Here is a 14645-nt window from a genome sequence, read left to right on the forward strand (position 1 = left end):
AATTCTTTTCATATGTTATGAAAATATTTTACAATATTTTAAGAATTTTATTAAAATAATATTTTAAATTACCGTTATAACGGTTTACGGTGCAAATATTTTTTAAATATAAATTAATTGATATTTAGAAAATAATGCTAAAATATACAACATTATATAACAGTTATGTTCTTTGAAATAGAAAAGATAATGAACTCTAAATCTTATGCAAGTTGGTTAAGAACATATAATTTCAAAATCATTGATCATGATTTTAGATTTTTGATCCTCTCTATAGAGTTTGCTTTAAATCTTCATATTTATTCAACAGTTTCATGTTGTAGCATGGGCTTAAATCACATCAAGCCCAATCTTACATGCTATCAATCTTAGAAAAGTACAATTTCTTACTGGCTCAAACCACAGAGAGTCAGAACAGAAGATTGATGAAATCTAAACAGTTTTTTTTATAGAATCGCCAATTTTATCTGTAGAAAGGTCTGTCCTAACACTGCTAAAAAGCCTTAAAAACTTGCTTAACCTACTCAAAAAAAAAAGAAATCAAAATTTGCAAAACTTTTTGGACCCACAACAAGAACCTAGAAACATAATCAACCTCAATTACCCTTCCCATTGAAATTTATTTGCACTTTCTTGACCTTCAACTCTGTGACTATTTAAACAACAGACAGAGTGACCAAACCAACACAGTAGCCTATGAACTCTTTTTAGCTCATGCAGTAGCACGAACCCCAAGATTCTGAGACCGCTTATAGATTTCTTCGCTACATTGTCCTTTTTCTCTTTCTTTCTCCCTCTTTTCTCTGTTTGAGTGAAGTGCTCATTTCTCCAGGTCGACTGTTTGCACTTCACAGTCTTTAATGGTTGATAGTAATCTGGCCAGAATTTAGCTCTCTTTTTTATCAAACCCACTTCAATTCTGCTTTTTAACAAATACCCAGAAATTGGTTTCAGGTAAAATTGATTTGACTCTGTCTTGTGCTTTTTCTTCTTCTCTTTTGTTATGTAAAATATACATCTTTTCTATGTTTATAGTATTTTCCTTTTATGCAATGCATTTTATTGAGCTTTATGAGACGTTTTTCTTTTGTGTCCCTTCCTGATGTAAGAGATGATGTCATCTCTGGAATTGATTGTTTTTCAGTTTTGAGTTTCAGTTTTCTTAGATTTTTATTGTGTTTTTATGGTTTGATCAGCATCTGGCTTTTGTGGTATGCTTTTTTGCTATTTTAAATGTGGTTTTTCTTTTCTCTTTTCTGTTGGTTTTTTCTTTGTCAGAAAAGAAACAATAAAATCTGATGGTGTTTTGGTCTGCATGTGAAAATCCAAAGCTTCATAGATGTTCATGATAATGACCCTTAATGGTTTTTTTTCTTTGTACTAATGAGTTCATGTCAAGTGAACAAGTGTCAAGAATGGAAGAGGAGATTGTTGAATTTTAACTACTATTCATGGCCTATGGTTAGCACTGAAAGTCATTTTCTTTTCCTGTTTCAAAGAATCTATAAAAGAGGATCACTGTTTAATTGATGAACATCATTATTGGTAAAGAACTACCTTTTCCCTTTGTCCTTTTTTCTTTTTCCTGCACTGTTTTCTGGTTGGTAGAAAAGAAAAATCATGGGGTAAAAAGTGAGTCCAAACCATAAGATTAATCTGTATTGTTCTTTTATATAATGATGGTTTGGAGTATGGCTAATGCAGTAGGTAGCACTATCAGCATGTCTTTGTGGGGACTAATCATTCCTGAAAAATGAAAAATAAAATAAAGAAAAGCCACCTTCTGTCGATCTTGTTCCATTTTTTGCAAATTCTGTTCTTGTGAAAGCCTTTCAGTTTGGGTTATCATGATCTCAAAATTGACATGTCTCTTTTGGGGTTGTTAATGCAGTAGTGACTGACCTTATGTTTTTTTTATTGCAGAGACTGTTAGCTGATCAGTAATGAAGAGAAAGCGGTTAGATGAATCTAAGCATCCATTTGAAGCATATCGTAAGCATTACTCAATTTTAGTTTTTGTTTATCTCTTCTAGTTTTGTCTTTTTTCTTTCCTGTCATTTCTTAGTATTTCTTTTTGAAACTGAGACCCGTTATATGTGTAAGCTTTTCTTATTTGTAAGGAGTGATGGGGAACCTATGCTGCAAGGAGTGTCTGGCATCTTGCTAGTCTTCACTTGAAAGATTTTCTAAATTAGTGTCCTTTGATCTTGATGCAAACCCTGTAATATGCTGAAACTTAATTGGCATTTGGAATTATTTTGTCTGACAACTAAATCTAGTAAGGCCCTGAATTGGTTGAGCAACCCATTGATGATGAAACATTAATCTAGTCGGTCTTGAACGTCAAAATGATTTATGTTGCTTTGTTACTACTTAGAAGCCGTTCTTATTCTTTAAGTAGATTGGACAGACTGAATTAAGTTGTTGAAAGGGTCAGCAACATAATTTTTGTATAGTGTTGTTAAATTCCTGAAATAGTTTATGCACATTTTTACATCATTAACACACATCTTATAGTATGCCCCTTTTGATTCTCTATCTCGCAGCTTTTGAGGCCTGGTACAGCGGCTCATGGCAGAGTGTGGAGTTCATAGAGATTCGAGATGGGGTTATGACCTTACATTTTGCCAATAATCATCATTTGATTGAGGAGAAGGGTCCTCCCTCGAATTTTCGTGTAAAGTCGAGGCAAGCAACTGTATCTGATTGCACTTGCTTTTTGAGGCCTGGAATTGATATTTGTTTGCTTTCAACCCCTGAAAATGAAGAAAATTCAGAGGTAAGATAATTTATACCTTGCAACCTACTTTTGCCTAATGCTGTGTTATTGAAAGTTTGATAATGTGGAATGGATGATTCATAATTGATAACTTGTTCCTTACTTATCAAATGACTTAACCACCATGCAGCACATAACATGTTTTGTTAAAGTTGTTGTGGCTTGAGTAGCATATTACGAGCATCTAGTCCCTGCCTCTTATATTGCTCATAGAGAAGTTATTCCTTTTAACTTTGCGATATTTATTTTGCTTCCGAAGTTAATTTAATCTTAATTTTCAGATTCCATTTATTCTGTAGGTATGGACTGATGCTAGAATAAATTCTATAGAAAGGAAGCCTCATGAACCTCAATGCGAATGCCAGTTTTTTATTAAACACCATGTTAACCAAGGTCCTCTTGGATCAGAGAAAGTAAAACTTAGTGAAGAGATTGAGGTAGTAGGAATAGACCGAATTCGCGTCCTTCAAAAGCTTGACAAAATTCCTTCTGAAGGTCAATTCTACCGTTGGGACTCCTCTGAGGACTGCTCCACTGTACAAAGAACTAAATTGTTTATAGGAAAGTTCTGCTCTGACCTTACATGGCTAGTTGTGGCATCTGTCATGAGGCAAATTGCATTTGATGTGAGATCAGTTCAAAACAAAATTGTTTATCAAATTTTGGGCTGTGATGATGATTGCTCTTCGATAAAGCCAAATAATCATTTGAACGCTTTAAGTTTCAAGGTAGAGAATGATATTTTAACACCACTTGTCCTCCAATTTGCTCCTACTGAGGCTGATCCTGCTCCTGACATGTATGGAGTGGATTCGGACGAAGCATACAGTGTTAAGAACTTGCGGCGATCTAAGCGTCGAAATGTCCAACCTGAGCGTTTCCTTGGCTGTGATCTGCCTCCCGGGGCAGATGTTGGATGGGTTCGATCCATGCCATACAAACCAGAGAAATGGAAGGAAGATGAAATGTTCTTACCACTTTCTTTCCTATTTGGTCAAAATGCAAGTTCTTCTCCAGAGAAAATAGAGGGAGAAATGGGAGTAAGTACTCCTCAAATAGACTCTCTTGAGGACCTCCCTCTTTCCAAACTAAAGAAGAGATCAAGGGAGGTTAAATGGGGCACTGTTAACAGAAGGGAACATAAAAACGAACTTGCTATAGTTCCTATCCCTGCTGAAAGTGATTCAGAACCTTTTGAAGAAATGAATTCCCCTGAAAAGGATCCTGGAAATGATTCACGAGAGACCATTAATGATTTCTCATTCAGTTATTATAGAAAAAAAGGTTCTCCAGCAGTACGAAAGAAGAATTCTTATGAATTAGATGATATGGTGGTTGAGACTACTAGATGGAAGGGAAGACCACCAAAGACGAATTTTCATAGTGGCGGGTACCGGCGTTCTATACCTACAAAGAGGGGTGATGCTGGTGAGCCACTGAAATATAAGAAGACAACCTTAAGTGCAGGGGCATACAATAAACTCATAAAATCTTACATGAAGAATATTGATTCAACACTCATGTCAAAGGAGGAACCGGATATTATTGACCAATGGGAACAGTTTAAAGCGAAAAGGCACACCGTGCAATCTGATAAAAAAGAACTATCACCAACTGAGGATGATGGTGAAGAATCTGAAACTGAAATGTTGTGGAGAGAAATGGAGTTATCTTTGGCATCAGCTTATCTTCTTGATGAACATGAGGTATGATTTGTTAAATTTATACCAGAATTTGATTCTGTTTTATCTCAGATACGTTATTCATATACTTTTCTTCTTTATCTCTAATTCAGCTTGGTATAAGGATTCTCAGGTTCGAATTACGACTGAGACTATGCAAAAATCAAATGAAAATTGCCAGCATGAATTCAAGCTTGATGAAGAAATTGGGATTTTATGCCACTTATGCGGCTTTGTAAGCACTGAAGTAAAATTTGTTTCAGCACCATTCGTAAGTCAAATCATGAATCAATTTACTGTGGCTTTTACTTTTCTCACTTGATCCCTGATGATTTCCCAAGATTTCATTTGTCTTTTCTGTTCTGCTACGTATACTGATTGTTTTTCTGCTATTTGCAATGACTTGTAATCTGCTAAGAACCCTGTAAAATGTGTTTTGTTTCTGCAATCTCCACATGATTCAAATATTATACTGGGTTATATCCAATCTGATTGCTTCAAACACCATTCTGATTGCTATCTCTTCTTTAATTTTTCTAGGTGGAATATGTAGGCTGGACTGCAGAAAGTAGGCCATGCATTGATGAAGATTCACGTAATCCAGGAGAAGATGAGGGCTTAAATCTTTTTGGGAAGTATGTTGCAGCTGAAAACATGTCTTTCTCAGAGGAAAACAATAATGTATGGGCCTTAATACCTGATCTTAGGATGAAATTACATTTGCACCAGAAGAAAGCTTTTGAGTTCTTGTGGAAAAATATAGCCGGGTCAATTATTCCAGCAAATATGGAGAAAGCATCCAGGAAGATAGGTGGTTGTGTTGTCTCTCATACTCCTGGAGCTGGAAAAACTTTTCTCATTATTGCGTTCCTTACTAGCTACTTAAAGTTGTTTCCAGGAAAACGGCCTTTAGTCCTTGCCCCTAAGACAACACTCTATACGTGGTACAAGGAATTTATCAAGTGGCAAATTCCTGTCCCTGTTCATCTAATACATGGTCGCAGATCCTATCATAACTTCAGGCAGAAGACAGTTGCATTCCGAGGAGGTCCAAAACCCAGTCAAGATGTTATGCATGTTTTGGATTGCTTGGAGAAAATTCAGAAGTGGCATGCACAACCAAGTGTTCTTGTCATGGGTTATACTTCATTCCTGACATTAATGCGTGAAGATTCAAAGTTTGACCACAGAAAATATATGGCTAAAGTGTTACGGGAAAGTCCAGGACTCTTGGTACTAGATGAAGGGCACAACCCAAGGAGTACTAAGTCAAGGTTAAGGAAAGTCTTGATGAAAGTCCAAACGGATCTTAGAATATTGCTTTCAGGTACTTTGTTTCAAAATAATTTTTGTGAATATTTCAACACGCTGTGTCTGGCAAGACCAAAGTTCATAAGAGAAGTTCTAAAGGAGTTAGACCCAAAGTTCAAGAGGAAAAAGAAAGGGGAGGAAAAAGCTCGCCATTTGCTAGAATCCCGAGCAAGGAAATTCTTCTTAGATATTATTGCAAGAAAAATTGATTCAAATACGGATGAAAGAATGCAGGGAATTAATATGCTAAGAAAAATTACTAGTAGGTTTATTGATGTGTATGAGGGGGGACCTGCTGATGGCCTTCCAGGTTTACAAATTTACACCATATTGATGAATTCGACAGATATACAGCATGAGATTTTGGTGAAACTCCACAAAATTATGTCTACATATCATGGATACCCACTGGAATTGGAACTTTTGATAACTCTTGCATCAATACATCCTTGGCTGGTCAAAACTTCTAACTGTGTTAACAAATTTTTTACTTGGGATGAATTGGTGCAAATTGAGAAGCTGAAGTTTGATTTCAAGAAAGGGTCCAAAGTGATGTTTGTCTTGAATCTCGTGTATCGTATAGTCAAAAAGGAGAAGGTTCTAATCTTCTGCCACAACATTGCACCCATTAATATATTTGTTGAGTTGTTTGAGAATGTCTTTAGGTGGCAAAGGGGTAGAGAAATTATGGTCCTGACAGGGGACCTCGAGCTGTTTGAACGAGGAAGAGTGATGGATAAGTTTGAGGAACCTGGAAGTCCTTCAAGAGTACTTCTTGCATCAATCACAGCTTGTGCTGAAGGAATTAGTTTGACGGCCGCTTCGCGAGTAATCCTATTGGATTCAGAGTGGAATCCTTCCAAGACAAAGCAGGCTATTGCGAGAGCCTTCCGGCCAGGTCAACAAAAGGTGGTCTATGTTTATCAGCTCCTTGCAACTGGTACACTCGAAGAAGACAAGTATAGTAGGACAACATGGAAGGAGTGGGTATCTAGTATGATATTCAGTGAGGCATTTGTGGAGGACCCTTCTCGATGGCAAGCAGAAAAGATTGAAGACGATGTGTTGAGAGAGATGGTGGAGGAGGACCGCGTTAAGTCATTCCATATGATAATGAAGAATGAGAAGGCTTCAACAGGATAATGAGAGGCTAGTTTTTCTATAATAATGAAATATGTAAGGAACTGTCCTTGTTTTATTGCATTTTTCTGTTGCGTTTCTTCATTATTTCTCATTTCCTTTTCTGTCATGCACAGTCTTGAAGCTGCTTAGGGTTGCTGGACACTGGAAGATTCCAGTAATTGCAGCAATGTAGGTAAACAGCATGAATCTGCTGAAGTAGGCCATATGTTCATGGTAAGCTCTCTGTCCGGCTATTCAGTTGTCATAGCAATTTCCATTCTCTGCAAAAATAATTACTAATATCTTAAGTCTAGTTGAATAACCCTCTTACTTTTCTTTACCAATTTTTTTTTGGTTAAGCATTAACCGTAATTTACCATCTTTTAGAGGGAAAATTCATTCAGAGTATCTTTCTCAAACATGCCTTCATCATAAAAAGCTCCTCGATTTTTGGGAAAGTATAGCAAATGAGATCTTATTATTATTGGAAACTTTATTTCTCATCTTAAAAAGTTGAAATATTGGATGAGACAATGCTGAACTTCCTGAGAGTAGAATCTTTCAGGAACTAATTCTTTCCAGAGATTTTTTTTTTATAGTAATGGGTTGGTGTTGCCATGAACATATCTTTGCATCTATTGCTGTTTGTAATTGGACACAGGAACATGGAAATAACTGCTTTATCAACAAGGTTTTGCTGGCTTCGATGTTTTCTTCATGTGACAATTTCCAAGTCAACTTTTAAATTTCATTTTTGTGATGATATAGGACTGATCTTTTGTTGCTAAGATAAGGCAGATAGAGCATTCATCTGGTTTGTAAATAGAGGGCATAATATATGATTAAGAGTAAAACTCACAGAAGATGTTTTGCAATTTTATTGAATAACAATCGAGTTGAGACAATCAGCAAGGAATTGAATTAATCTCTTTCCTTTCTCTCCATTTTCTTTGTTCTTATATTAATCTCCTTCTTTGTCACCATTCCCTATTATCATTTGCTATCACATTTTCAACGCTTCTCATTCAATTGGCCACCACCTGCTGATCACAACCTTCATTCCCTATCATCATTTGATATCACCTTTTCAACACGTTTCACCCAATTGGCCACCACCTGCTGATCACAACCTTTGCCTCTTCACTGTCTGCAACATCTCCATTTGTCATAATCAGCGAAAGAGATAGTGAAGAGAGAGCGAAGACTCAAGATCCCATTATTTTACAATGGAAGTAGGCAGCTAATTTGATGAGGATGCGAGATTAACTAGTGACAAGAATGTTTTCCATGTGGGCATTCACATTAAGAATAATCTTGAATGTTTGCTTGCTTATTACATCAGTCGAGCATTGTGAATGCATATTCTTCTACAGCTAGAAGAATGTTGAGTTTTGCTAATTTTACTTTTCTTAACCTACTGCAGTTTTCAGATCTGAGTTAGGCTTGTTTTTGCATTCACAAGCTAGCAAACTTTCTTCTCCAGTGTTGTCCTCTAACCAAATTATATAGTTGAAATTTTTTTGTGAACATTTAGTTGGAGCTTTAATCCACTGAAATCTACCAATAAATTCGACATATTGATCTACATACAGTTGGGTCATTTAACGGATAGAACTCATCTGGTCTTTCTGTGTCTCTTAAGAAGATTAAGTTCAGTCTTTTGTTCATATACAAAGCTAAAAGTGTAGTTATCTTTTATATAACTCACTTGAGGACTATCTTTTATTTTGAGACTAAAATTGAGGGAATCCAGTTTGCTTTATATGGGGACAACCCAATGATTAAAACTTTTAAGTTCCAACTTAGAGATCTCAGGATCAAATTGCTAGAAATAGAAATGTACATGATGGTAGACAGCTATTTCCTTGTTATATAAAGCATGTAGGGGAAGGATCAAGAAGTTCCTGCTTTTATAGGATCGAGTACCAGAGTGCCTCCTCCACCTAAAACTTATATGCTGAATTGCATCCGAAACTTAAAAGCTTCCCTTAGTAAAACTATATAAAAGCTTTTTAATACAGAAACTTATTAAGGAATGATCCTAAAACTTATATGCTGAATTGCAACCGAAACTTAAAAACTACCCTTAGTAAAACTATATAAAAGCTTTTTAATACAGAAACTTATATAAGGAATGATGCTCGTACACATGTTTGTTGGGGAGAAAAATTGTCTGTAAGGAATGATGTCCATGAACATGTTCATTCTTTATGATTTTCTTCTGATACAAGTTTAGACTTGCATACGAAGACAGAAGAGAGAATCAAATTGCAGTAGATGTAGAAGATGCAATCAAGTGAGACGGTGTAAGGGACAGAAAGTATGTGCACCCATAGGAGATGGTATCATCTAAAATAACTTTTTGCAAAATATTTTCTTTGTATAGTCAAAAAGGAATTTTCCACCAACCCATAAGAGTGTTTGCCCTTACAAAAATATGAGAGAGAGAGAGAGAGAGAGAGAGAGAGAGAGATTACCATTTATCAATGTTGTTAAATTCCCAAAACTATGTGCTAGAGTTTGAAAACAGGAATGTCACAATCCAATTGTAAACACTTTAAGGACTTCCAAAGATGACATCAACCAATAAGATCTTAGCTAGATATATAATAAGCTATTTGTTGGATAAAGCTCATATTATATATGTAATTGTTGGAAATATTTTGATATACAGAAGCTCCTACATGAACTTACCCCCCTCTACCAAGTTGGCAAAAACTGAATAAACATTTCAACTTGAACGCAAAAGTTCGAATACTTTTATGTATCTGTCTATAAAGAGTCTACTGGATTCATTTACTTCGTATTTGGATCAAATCCACCTTTGATATATTAGTCAACTTGCCCACCATTCTATATGTGCAAATTATTTTTGATTTAAACGAACAGGCGGTGTCCGAGGTAGCATAACACACATCCTGACAAGTCTCTTGGACGAGTTAAATGGGGCAACCCCCAACCCAAAAGCTTGTGTTTTCTATATCTTTGATTGTCTATTATTTAGCACAGACAGGTAGTGTCTATCTTATCTTTACGCGCACCTCGACTAATCTCTCTGGATACCATGCTTATGCATTCAGGATATTTTTTCTGGCCGTGCATTATTTGTATATCTTTGATTTAGTAAGATTTGTTGATTCTTTATAATAGCTAACTGTGATATTTATTGGTCTCGACCTCTATTCTCCTTTTGAACTGGTTGGGTTTCTTTTATTCTGTTCAAAGCGAATGAATGTCTTTTGGCTGCTACATGCAATGTATGGCTTTCTTGACATTATTTTGTTGAATTTAAAGTATTATCAAGTGGCAATAGCATAAAAAGAAGTAGTTGGATATATATATTTTTCTTTTGGAAAAGGTTATTATTTTAGCTGGTCTTTTGGCTCATTGAGGCAAAAGGCATATTATTAAACATCTAGTTGCTTTTATGGAAATTGCCTGCTATTCGTACAAGTCTTGAGCAAGCTTAGTTTTTACTTTATTGGATACGTTATGTCTTGGATAATGTATTTGGGTTTCTATAAATTCATTATCCCTTAAGAGGTCTTTGATTTTTGAGATGATAATTATGCAACAAATTTTTTCACTTTTTCTTTCTCTCTTTTTCTTTTTGTTTGATTTGGTCCACTGAATGCTCAACTTGATCCAAAATTAGCAAGAAAGCAACACTCAATTATTCAATACAACTTCTCCATTTTTCTATTTGCATTAAATTTGAAAAACTTGATTATGAGGCCTCTAAATTAGAAATATTTAAACTAGTTATTTATCCGTCATCTTTTCGGTTTAATTAATTTATAATATGACTCCTTATAATATTGGAATGAACTAATGAGCAAGCTAAACAAATAATATATACAAGTACAATATAGATTCCAAGCTCTCAAGTCATGTTGGCTTAAATTTTAGTTCTTTGTTCTGTGTTATTGGCCGACCAAGATATCACAAAATTCTTCACCGGCTGTTTTCCGATCACCATGTTATGTGCGAAGTGGCACATTTTGAACTATTTCTAATCATTCTTTCAGCTTTTGCAGTACTTAAATATCCAAATATATTTGCAGTTTTTGCTGACGAATATAAAAAGTATTAGAGAGAAATAAAGATTGATTAGCTCAGCAAAAAAAAAAGAAAAACATTTTGCACTTTTTTTTTATGTATTGGAAGATAAATGGAAGCATTAAAAGGGCACATCTGAAATGACTGTTTTACTAAATAAATTTCATAATTCATGGCAGGAGGAACCAAAATTCTGATGAACCCACAACAAATAACTCTAGCAACATTAGCAGTCAATGTAACAATTAATGGGTATATGGATGAAAGAAAGAAGGAAGGGAATGGAAGGAAAGAAGTGACTCTCTGTTTGGAGAGGAGGAAAGGAAAAATGAACCTATATGTATACTAGACATATAGCTAGCTATTGCATTCAATAATTTGTGCACATGGTTGTGAAATTGATGGGGAGCTATAAAAGCTAACACCAAATTGTAAGGAAGAGAAAGGACAGTTAGGATTGATAGGGCTTTCAGTTCTTAGCAATAAAAGGGTCATGTCATTTTCCTTTTGTTTCTTGGTTTAAGTGGTTGTTACATGAAAATTAGTTCAGTTTTCAGCTAAAAAAGTACCCAAGTTGGGGAAGTTGGTAGAAATGCTAAAAATATGGAGGAAGAGACAAAGGAAGAAAAAAAAAAGGGCTAAAAGAAATATAAATTATGTCAAAAGTTGGAGGAGATAACCAACAATTAATAAGCCAACTTGAGATGAGTTTATAAAATGGAAATTTTTCAGAAAGAACCAAGTTGATGATTGAAATTATATAATTGTAATACTCCTCCATGCCAAAGACTACATTTCATTTTATTTCTTTTATGTTTTTTAAAAATAATTATGAATGAGAAGGAAAATAAATTGGATTGGTAAAGAAAAAATGAAAGAATGAAATTGGCATTTGCCCACTAGTCCAATTTTCTAGAAGTTTCATAAAGTGTGACATAATATATAATATAGAAACCACTTGAGGCTTGGAATTACCAAAATAGCCGACGAGCTTCTTGATATTACAATTAACCCCTTTAGCTAATTTAATAGTTTTATTGCCATTGGATAGTATTAATTTTAAGCTTAAGAACAAAGTATGATTCATCCAAGTAGATTATGCATATCTTTGCCACTTAACGATTTACCAACACATATAAATTCAAATTATAGTCGACTTTTCTTTTCATTGCAGAAACAGAAATAACAGTAGAACGTATAATATCGCGACTGCTATTTAAAGCAAGTTTAGCTAAAGCGAATTCAAAGTCATATTCAACATATGAAGAAAATCGAAAACATTGCTTCTTTTCTTTCTTTTTTTTTTTTTATGTGAATGATGCAACATCAATATTATTTATAACCTAATGCTAATGGTCAATTTATTGTAGAATTTTAAAAATAAGTTTTTGGTAGCTCACATGACAAATTGTGTCCTAATCACTTAAACATAAGATTCTTACTTGACAAATCATAGATTTTTTTTACTGTATAGAACTTGTATATATTATTGGGTGCCAACAATTTAATAAAATAATTATTTATTTTTGTCTATATACCATATCATTTTGAATAAAATTCGTATAAATGATGAGAGAAAGACATATATATATATATATATATATATATATATATATATATATATATATATATATAAAATAAAATAAAATAAAAGAATAAAGAAGTGATAAAGTGAAATGATGATTTTGTAATATTATAACAATTAAGATAGTAAAATGCAATTAATTATTGGGCGGGGTCATGTGGCGTTTCTCAAAATTAGTTTTTTTTAATCAATTTTTTTGTACCAAATATTCTTTTTAGTCCCTTGTTGTTTGAATTCCAACTTTTGGCCCCTCACAAGTCTTTAATTTTTTTTAATCAATTTTATATTAAATTTGTACAAATATTAACTTAGACCTCTCCCAACCACTAAAATCTGGATCCAACCATGTAGACTCATAGTGACAGCCACCATCATTCACAAAAATAGATAAGATATAAGTGATATTACCATCACTAGCTACTTCAATAATTACTTATCTTAAATAAGTAATTAACATCACATTTTAATTATCTTCAACCATCACTAATTGGAATTTATCCATTTTCTAGAAAATTAAACTTCATGTTCAAACTACTTCCTTCTTCCTTTTTGACCTATTATTCTCAATCCACACATAAATTAGAAAATTTATTTTTTTTCCATTGATATTATTAATGTTTATCACTTTTTTTCTGAAACACCGTCTTCAAACTTTTAATAAAAGTTATAAAAAAATAAAAAAAATGTACATATATCGATTAACAAATATTTTTTTTAGTAATTCTTTATTAAAGTAATAATTAGAAAATTATATTTTAGATGGACAAAAAAATATTTAGAAAAAAGAAGAAGAAGAAAAGAATCAAGTGGGAGTAGCTCTTATCGTGCAATTGTTCTTTTTAAGACTAACTGGAGGTTGGTTGGTGTTGAATTTAAATCACATAGAGAAGTGAAAATGCTAACCCCAATAAAGATGAAGTAGTTTTGTCATGGATGACGACCATGATGATCATATATATATCTCTACTTGCACATTAATAATGTTTCTTCTTCTTCTCTTTTTTCTTGCCTGAAACACCTTGGAATTTTCCTTTGAGAACTCCATGCAAACCCATATTTCTTTTCTTAATATTTAGTGTGTAATTTTAGAGAAATTAATTTTTGATAAAATAATTCTCTAAACCAAGAGGAAAAAGTATGTCACTTTCCTAAACATGATTGCACTTATTGTGTTTTCATGAGTTTCTTCAGCTGGAATTCTTTTAATTGATCAAATTCATCAAGTTTTTGTTTGATAATTCAGAATAGTTATCTTTTTCTTTTTTCATATATCAAGCAAAAATGGCCCAGAAAATCATTGTATAGCCACAAATTAGACTTTCAATTTACAGTGAAGTGATTATGTAAAATGGATTTCAATGAAGGCCCGTCTCATTGTCTCCTCTCCCATTATTAAGTTTTCCAATTTTTCTCAAATACCTTCTATCTTTTGAAATGTGTCAATTTGGTCCAATACTTCAAATATCTCCAAATCTCATTCGACGTGTACTACTGTTGATATGACATGTCTGAATGGTAGATGCTTTTGTCGAACTGAAATGACATCTCATCAGAATCTACTTTTATTTTTAAAAAAAATATATAATTTCTTTTTAAAAAAATATTATCTAAATTTAATATAAATTCCTAACAATTGATATATATTATATTATTTAAATTAATAAATATGTATCAATTATAAATAAATATCAAGTCTCGGAAAATTTTCTTTTTCTCTTTAAATCACACTAGTTTTGTTTATGTAAATAGTTATTTATTATAAAATTTTAAATTTTAATGTAATAAAATTTTAAATTATAAAAACAGAACCAGTATGTTATTGTAAATAAGATTAACGGTTTTAGAATTCAATATCTTATTCTAATAGTAAAGTAAAATTACTTTAAAAATGAGCTTCAAATCGTACTGACTTTAAAAAATAATAGGAAAACTGTTTCAAAAACACCCCTATATCAATGATTTGTTGCATAAACATTGGATTTTTGTATCTAATATTCATAGAAGACTAAGTTAGGGCTCCATAATAAGAGTAACAGTCAATCTCTACACTTACTATAAGAATATGGTTTGTCATTTGAGATATGTGTTAGGTTGGAGGCATATAATT

The 14645-nt window shown here is 33.3% G+C and overlaps 1 protein-coding gene across 1 annotated transcript; it reads left to right on the top strand.

Annotated features, from left to right (window-relative positions):
* Window positions 1-398: 398 nt before the first annotated feature.
* On the top strand, window positions 399-7584 carry LOC8272097 (SNF2 domain-containing protein CLASSY 1). The gene is made up of 7 exons (XM_048375781.1): window positions 399-954; window positions 1924-1992; window positions 2547-2779; window positions 3079-4485; window positions 4595-4732; window positions 5002-6948; window positions 7027-7584. The coding sequence occupies exons 2-6, from the start codon at window positions 1944-1946 to the stop codon at window positions 6913-6915; spliced, it is 3741 nt and encodes a 1246-aa protein (XP_048231738.1). The 5' UTR covers window positions 399-954; window positions 1924-1943; the 3' UTR covers window positions 6916-6948; window positions 7027-7584.
* The last annotated feature ends 7061 nt before the right edge of the window (window positions 7585-14645 follow it).

The sequence above is a fragment of the Ricinus communis genome, chromosome 6 (assembly GCF_019578655.1).
Source record: "Ricinus communis isolate WT05 ecotype wild-type chromosome 6, ASM1957865v1, whole genome shotgun sequence".
Taxonomy (NCBI): Eukaryota; Viridiplantae; Streptophyta; class Magnoliopsida; order Malpighiales; family Euphorbiaceae; genus Ricinus; species Ricinus communis.

What these genes read in the sequence shown, in the direction of transcription:
- LOC8272097 (XM_048375781.1), top strand. Translation starts at nt 1,944, where the DNA reads ATGAAGAGAAAGCGGTTAGATGAATCTAAGCATCCATTTGAAGCATAT. An exon ending in ATCTTCTTGATGAACATGAG is followed by an intron (nt 4,486 to 4,594) that starts GTATGATTTGTT and finishes AAGGATTCTCAG; the next exon opens with GTTCGAATTACGACTGAGAC. An exon ending in AATTTGTTTCAGCACCATTC is followed by an intron (nt 4,733 to 5,001) that starts GTAAGTCAAATC and finishes TAATTTTTCTAG; the next exon opens with GTGGAATATGTAGGCTGGAC.